The sequence below is a fragment of the Lampetra planeri genome, chromosome 36, assembly GCF_965212315.1.
Source record: "Lampetra planeri chromosome 36, kcLamPlan1.2.h2, whole genome shotgun sequence".
In the NCBI taxonomy this organism is placed as follows: Eukaryota; Metazoa; Chordata; class Hyperoartia; order Petromyzontiformes; family Petromyzontidae; genus Lampetra; species Lampetra planeri.
The window spans coordinates 4,040,777-4,049,180 of NC_136142.1; the positions used below are offsets into that span (position 1 = coordinate 4,040,777).

General features: G+C 43.6%; 1 protein-coding gene across 1 annotated transcript in view; it reads left to right on the forward strand.

The window, feature by feature from the left end:
* LOC144730699 (ephrin type-A receptor 4-like) overlaps positions 1–8,172 on the forward strand; it is a 106,766-nt gene extending 98,594 nt beyond the window's left edge. The window contains exons 16-17 of the mRNA XM_078611390.1: positions 2,085–2,240; positions 4,584–8,172. Of these exons, the coding sequence (XP_078467516.1) occupies positions 2,085–2,240; positions 4,584–4,698 (271 nt within the window). The 3' untranslated portion in view covers positions 4,699–8,172. The remainder of the gene's footprint in view (positions 1–2,084; positions 2,241–4,583) is intronic.
* The last annotated feature ends 232 nt before the right edge of the window (positions 8,173–8,404 follow it).

An 8,404-nucleotide genomic window follows, 5' to 3' on the forward strand; every position in this document is an offset into this window, starting at 1 on the left:
ATTTCAAGACTGTCTGCCAGATGGAGTCACATGTACGTGTTATTTTTTACGTAAAAATGTAATTGTCATGTGTCCCAGCCCAGACAATAATGCTGATAATACCCGTGTAACTTCTCTGTTGCAACATATTAGATTCATTCAGAGAAATTGCTGTGTAGCTTTGCCCTGCAAGATAATATATTGATTTGAGGCCCATTTTTTTTACATTTGCAATGATGCGTGTGAGTTTAAGTCCCCCACTATTGATTGTGTGATTATTATTATTTTATTGGTCTCAGGTGAATACGCTACAGTGTTGAATAGATCAGCTGACTATTAAAATAATCATCCAAAAATGTTGCCAATTCCCAGTTCGTGGGAGTAGAGGAAAAAGGTCATTTGCAGATTTTAATTAAGATAAGACTGAACATTTTTTTGTTTTATGCCTGTAATCATTGAAAAAATTCACGGCATTCCAATTAATGGGGTTATTACTTTGGAGTATATAATTCGAGCTGATAATGCTGCAGGCTAATAAAAAAAACATTTTCACAGCAATCCTAGTGCAGTCATACGTTTATTTAGTTTTAACAAAGTTATTTATATTTTATGAGTATAATGCTGTACAAGACGAGTGTTACAATGGCATCATACGCATGTATGGTAAAAATGTTTGAACTTTGCAAGGTGGTGACCTGGTGAGAAAACTTTTACATTATTTGGTGATGCTAAATTGGCAGCGGTGCACAAGCCCAATTAACATTCCTCAATAACGCCGTGGCCTTAAAAGTAAACGTTTATAATCAGCAACATTTTGGGCAATGCCCATTCGTCATAGTACAATAAAGCGGGGACATGTTTGTTTTGTTTCCCAAAACGTTGACTTATAAATATACTACAAGGCAGTGTTTTTGAAGAATGTGTTGAGTTTTTGTTTTACTCCTTGACTCCACAACCTATGGTGACATCCCTGCAGATTCAATGCCACGAGTTAAACTTCGTGGGAAAGTCAGCCGTGGTCATCCAAATGAAAAGTTGGCCCGTTCCATAGGAATGTGGAATTTCTGCCACTTGTCCACCAAGAGGAATGAGCCATTGCTCATTTTAGTAGGAGGACCACTTTGACTCTTTGAGATGTGAGAATATGTTGACAATTCTCGAGATGACCTGGTGACTCAAGGGTCAGTGCACCGAGTTGGTAGAGCCACATATTAATTTGGGTTACGAAATGCAGCATGGTCACATCTTAATCAAATAAAATGTCGGTTTCACGTAATTAGGCAACTCACTTCAGATCTGAGAATTAAAATCATAACAGTTGGACTCGCACATGATGAACATATCTTTGTAGTAGGTCATATGGGAACGTGTGCCCCCTGATGTGCAGATGAAAAAGAGATAATTTGAAGGGATGACACTTCCTCTGGGGGTTCTGAACGAATAAGTTATCTAATGGCACGAGCAGTACAACTGACATAAAATAGGGGGGAAATATTAATATAATGAACAAAACTGCGACAACTAGATACTTACAGTAACCCAAGGAGGGGGTTCGTTAATTACATGACCTTCATAAAAGAAAGTTGTCTAAATTCTAGTTTTTTTTTTTTATACTGTAACTTTATAGTAGAATTTAAAAAAAAATATATTACATCAAATGTCTTTCAAAAGGAGTATTCAATGTACCACTAGACGTATACACAATAGACCGATTCAGTTTACCCGATACTTGCAAGGCTCCAGTTTAACAAAACCCAAAGCTTAAGCCAGATAACACTTGGGATATATGAGAGCAACTTCAAAACGGGCCCTGTATTTTAACTCTCGTAGCAGGTTCCAGCTGTTATGCTTTATTAACTTTCTTTAACGTCGTGGGGGCAGTTGACCGGTAACTTTCATGTGTTCATGTCGGTCAAGATTTGGCGAATGAGCTTCAGGAGCAGCCTGGTATAGCCGAAGCGTCGTTTTTTCAATGAATCGCAGCAGTGGCGTTAGATCGGTGACCGAGTTTGCAATGAGGTGGCCTGCATCGGCCGCGTGATGTTCTTCTGCGGTTCAATACGCCGATGCTACATTGAGGCTTGCTCCACCGTTGCGCTGTCCAGGTCTTCCAACTCCCTGCTGGACCAGAGCATCCCGGACTTTGGTTCATTCCGCTCGGTGGAGGAGTGGCTTGATGCCATCAAGATGGGTCGCTACAAGGACAACTTTGCCTCTGCAGGGTACACGTCTCTTGAGCAAATGGTCCAACTGGACTCTGAGTGAGTATAGCCCCCTTTCCATAACCAGAGAAAGAGTCGTTCCTCTTTCTCTCTCTCTGTCTCTTAATTGATGTTTTGTAAAATTGTTCACGGTTGTAAGCACTTCTGAATTAGCTCTGTCCATCTGTTTGTGTCAAGGGGTCACGATAACTCTCGTGAAGATGATAAAACGGCAACGAAATTTTTGTGCAAATTTTTTGTGCTATTAGGGGCATATCCCGTTGAAAATCGGATGAATTGATCGCAGGGTTGCCTTAAACAAAACAAAAACAACAAGAATAAATAAGCAGTGCAAAAACGATTCCCTCCTGGCATTTGCAATGCCATAATTGCGTGTGACATCATTTCGTTGTGTGACCTGACAGGTAACATTATATCCAATTACTTCAGAGGACAGATCCAGATTAGAAATGGTTATACATGCCATGTGAATGTATCATTATTCTTCCCCTTTGTTTTAGCTCTATTATCATCATCATCATTATTTCTCCCCTGCATATGAGGAAAAGTTTTTTTTTTTTTTCCCCTCAGAGCTAGAATAGGTCGCATATGAAAAAAAACGACCGGAGAAGTAGCGCGGTGAAGTATGGTCACCACGTTGGACAGTTCCTGAGGTGGCTAGCAGTCCATTGACAAAGATTTGAACTTTGATTTAAAGCTTTCGTGACTGCAGGGATTCATATTCTTGGTGTTTTCGGTAAAGTCACGTAGAAGGGAAATAATAAAATAATATAAATATAAAAAATAAAAATTCTCACGACGTTTTTAAAAAAATTATTGCTGTGGATTTCACACCTGATGATGATTGCTTGTGTTGCAGTCGAAACGTCGTGAGAATTGTTATTGTTTTATATTTACATTATTTTATTATTTCCCTTCTACGTGACTTTACCGAAAGAACCAAGAATATAAAGATTTCAACGTTATTACTTATTTCACTTGTAAATACCTCAGTGTGCGAATCCACGGCATTTTACTGTAGTCACACACGCACATAGATGATTGTGCAGAAACCCAACCACAGTGACATCCCCAGTGGAGAGGTTATAGATCCCCCATGATGTGGAATGAAGGTCAATAGACCTGCACTGCATAAAGAAAGACAAATAAAGAATAGGCTAAGCCAACATTGCCGGTCAATGTACTTAAGCCTCCCAACTGAAGCGCTCCAGGTTTTTGTGTAGAAATTGTGTATTTTTCTAGGAACTTTTCGCAGTATGGCAATTACACCTTTTGTTATGTCGCGGTGAAAATCGTTGGAAAAATAACGGCCCGTTCTGAGCATCCAACGACTAATAACGGTAATATCAACAGAAAGGATTCCGTGAAAAAACACGCCGTCTGTTAGTTTTACAGCAGTGTGCGACAATGTTTTGCCTCCCGTGTCACATTTTCTCTATGAACACTGTCTTTAGAAAAAGAAAACGGATATTGGAAAAACTTCGCATTACAGGGGACCCTCCTGATAAAAGGATGAAGTGTCGTGAGACTCCCCGAGCCTTTCCTGTATTTTTATGAAAAATAATAAAGAGAGTCACAACGTGAGTGGAGCATTTTCCAGAATCGCGTGCAAAGGGGCTGGGTGAGCGGGACAGGTTTTCCCAAACTACAACCACCGCTGACTTCCAATAAAGTAATTTTTTTCTTGTTATATCGACCTCAGAGGGATTTCACGAGAGACACGTTTCGCACTAATAATAAAGATGAACCGAACCCCCCCCTTAACCGGCATTTCGAACTCGCGACCTCCCCATTGCAAACTCGTGAACCCAAACCTCTGCGTCACCCCTCTGGATAATTACACACAGATGGGTGTCGCTATTATTTTAGTTTAATATGCTTGGGTGCTACCGTGGTGCAACGAGATGTCTGACCAACTTGGAAGAGTAGGCCAGAATGCCCCCTCCATTGGCTTCCTAGAGCTCCCTCCAGTGGAGGCCCTTCCGCCAGCGGTGGCGCGAGGTGTGCGAATGCAGGGCGGCACCTTTACCCTCTTGTTTTTTCGCTGCTATGTATTACGATTGTCATCTTATTCTTAGGTTTTTTTCGGAAAAGTCACGTAGGTAAAACATTTAAAATTAATAAATTTAAATAAAAATAAAATAAAAATCACGACGTTTCGGAGGCAACACAAGCTTCCGTCTTTACGTGGAACCGTCACAGCACGATAGCTGTATCAAGTGAGGTATAGCATGGAGCCATTCTTGTCATTGTCATCGTCGTCATTAAAAGCCATTGCGGGTTTGGTGACGGCCACTCGTGTTAAAGAGAGGCAGGGACCACCTCGGGTTGGATAAGTGGTGCACTGACGTGTCCGCTGCGTCGTGTCCGTTGTCGTTGCAGTGACATCGTGAGAATAGGCATCACGCTCATCGGCCACCAGAAGAAGATCCTGAGCAGCGTTCAGAGCATGAAGGCGGACCTCGTGCAATTGCACAACCAGGGAGTGCACGTGTGAGATTGACCCGGCTGCCTAAACTAAGGCCCTCCCCCCCGTCCACCGCGCGCTATTTTGAGACGGCCAAAACTTTTTTTGTTGTTGCTGTTTTATTTGTTTGGGTCATCCGGGAACGGTGACGGAGCTCGGCGCGGAGAGGGGAGCTGTGGATTTGTGTGGGTGTTTGGGGGGGGGAGGGTCCATGGGGGGTGGAGGCAGGAGGCACAGTGAGAGAGCGAGAGAAGGGGCAGAACAGAAAGACCGTTGCTTGCAGGTTTGTACGACGTGCGTGCATGTGTGTGCATCCTTGATATACGTACGCGTAGAGTGGTAGTGCAATGGTTAGTACACTGCGCTACAATGCTGGGCGACCAGGGTTTTATTCAGTCATGGATGACAGCAATGGTACACGCTACATGAAATGGCCATGGACCTTCGCTAGGTTGAGACAACCTTAATTGAGTACTTGCTGCAGTGCATAAACATCGACACTGGGGAGACAAAGGCAGCCAGGAATGGCTCCTTGCTACACCGCCCCTTTGTATGCCATGCCGAGCTAGAGTGTGTGCTCGCTAATAGCACTTGCTTCTACAGCCTGTAAGGCGAAATGGAGGCTATTTTTGTCTTTGTATGCGCGTGCGTATATATACGTATATACATATATACGATGTGTGTGAGTGTGTGCGTTGGGAGCGGTAGTGCAGCGGTTAGCGCGCTGCGCTACGAATCCGGGGACCTGAGTTTGATTCCCGCTCACGACAAACACCCAGTGACGATTATCTGAACCCGTCCTGGGCTTTGCCCAGCTCGACTCAGCCTCAGATGAGTACCTGGTGCAGTGTGTAAACATCGCCACTGGGGAGACAAAGGCGGCCAGGCGTGGTGCTGGCCACCCACCCCCTCGTGTGTCGTGGCGGCCTTCATCGGTGCTCGCGAACATCACTTGCCCCAACAGTCTGTTAAGGCGATAGTGGAGGGGGGGGGTCTTTGTCTTGTACTGTAAATACACGTGGTGAGAGATGTGGATGTGTGGTCAGGTTACATACAGAGAGAAAAACTATATACAGAAAGGGAGAACGTGCGTGCCACTCTGAGCCCTGGATTCATGAAGTCAACAGCACTCCGCCTCCCGACAACACAAAACAAATCCCGTCCCGCCACAAACACATCCTCCTCCTCCGCCGCCGCCGCCACTTCCTCGATGCGACCAGAAATTCGGTTTTAAACATCGGCCTGCGTGCTTCGAATGGCTACACCCAGAGCCGTAAATAATAACAAAGCGGAATCAAACAGAGTTGCCGTCGAGTTGAATGGGAAGTCAAAATTGCCGCCGCGAGCCCACGCTTTACAAAACAAAAAGAAAATCTATACACAGTTTCAATTTCGTGTTTTAACATCTTAACACCTGTTTTATTGCCGGAAAGGGTACAACCTATTCTTATATTTTGATACTGGCAAGGGAGGTCCCATGATGAAAACAGAAAATAATTGGCATTGGCGCTCATCTCCATTGGGCAGCCCCTGAAGTCGGCATCAGAAATTCCACGTTCCCATGGCTGGTCCCCGTATAACCACACAACGGTCAGCGGTTGACTTGCTGCAAAACGATGTCCATTTAAATCAACGCAGAAGTCAGCCATCGGCCACAATCCTGCGGTGTGACCCACCGTTAAAAGCTGAACAGAATGAGTAACGACGGCGATCTGCTGCCGTCTGTCGTAGATTCTGCCCTGAGTCTCACCCCCCCCCCTCCCCACTGTGTATACAAACAAAGGCTGCTAGACACCCGGCGCTCAATTCGACTCATTTCCTACCAACATCTTTTTACTTGGCAACAAGATTTTACAAGGGGGGGCTGAGCCCCCCTCTAGCCTTATCCCCCCCTAACCACCCCTTTGCTCCTGCCCTCACGCCGTCAAACTCAAAAGTGAATCGACATGGGTTGCAATATTAATGACGGAAGCTTGCAAAAATTTAAGCAATATTTCAGCATCCATTTGTGCAAACTGCTGCGTGATTTTCTCTGAAAAGAAGTGTACGTGAATAATAGGACCATCGCTACCGTCATTTTTCAATGACCTCAATTTGAATGCCTTCAATGTATGAAGTAAATGAAAAAAACACTCCCTTTTCGCTGTAAGTAAAATTCACATTCACCGTTTCCTATTCTGAGACGTCCTCACGTTGCAGGGTTGGGTGTCCCGTTCACCGCTGAATCTCAGAATGTGCAAGCGGCTTGGAGATAATTGTATTTAGAGATGCAATAGCACCGTTGTTTTTAAAGACATTGGACTCACCCCCGAGAAACGTAGCATAACGACCGCGCTCTAATGATAGCTGGCGCCAAGCCGTGCCGCGTGGCCTACCGCATGGCCTTGTGGGAGCCTCGGTACGTCTTCCGACCTGAGCATGAGCAACGGTACGTCTTCCGACCTGAAGACGAACCGACAATTATTTAATTTCAGTTTTTCTTCCGATTCCGTTCCGATGACATACGCATACGTCATTGGAAATGGGAAAGGGTTAACTACCAATCACCATCATCATCATCTACACGGCCAGCCGGTGGAATCAACTGGTGCTCCATTTCCAACGAATTTCTTTTAAATCCCGTTTTTGTTTTGTATCATAAATGTGTACATAGTGTATCATTTTTAAAGGCAGATCTCTTTAACCCACGTGTCGTTGTTAGAGACGTTCTTTTTGCTTTGAATTAAATGGATAACAAAATGTTTCGTGGGCCTACCGTAGGCATCCAAGATGCCACTCTACTGCCTCTCGACAACCCGGGTTGTTTTTGGGAGGTCCCGAATGCCGTTTGTCGAAACTTCCCTCCGACGTGTTTTGCAATCATCGACTGATCTGCATCGCAGCTAAGCTTATCACGCACGCCACACTTAACTGGGTACGCTCTAGAAGTGGGTATCACATCTGTAAAAAGTAAAATAGATTGCCGCAGCTCAGGCGCAATCCAACAGCAAGCCTGTGGAACTTTTGAACATAATGAAAGTGATATGAAATAAATACAAATGTAAAGCGTAGGCATGTACTGTATTAACTCTCATGAACTTAAAATCCTCATACGTGGCTGAAAAATGTAAATGTTTGCGTGTTGTTTTCCAATGTACAGAGTTTTATTTTATCTCTTTGTATATTCCCTAATGCTCTTGATAGCCTGGATGGATGGGGAACCTAACACTATGTGTTCTTTGCGGATTTGACTGTTTACAACGATGGACTTGTTAAACGCGCAGAATTGCAATTTTTTTATTTAAGTTGAATCAATTGAAAAGAAAATGGAAAAAATTAAAAAAGTTGTTTCCTCGTTAGTTTACTTTCTTTTGTTAATTTGAGGTGTAGTTTTTTTTTCATTTTATGAAGAACAAAGCCATTTTTACGCGTGCGATTCTGTTATAGATTTGTCAGAAGTGCCCATCTCTATTTTGTTTGCATCCAATTTAAAGATGAAAAATAAAGCGGTACATGAAATAGTGATATCATTGTCAATGGCCTTTCTTATTGTTGTTACTATTATTACATGCATATGTATTTTTAAACTCGGGAAGACAATGGTGGCGCAGTGGGTTAGCGCACTGCTCTATAACCTCGCGACTTGAATTGCATCCTAGCCCATGGCTAACATTCGTGACAAGTTGCATCTGAACGCCTCCCTTCTTCGAATCGGCATTGCCCACATTGGTGATGTATGGTCAAATAACCACCATCA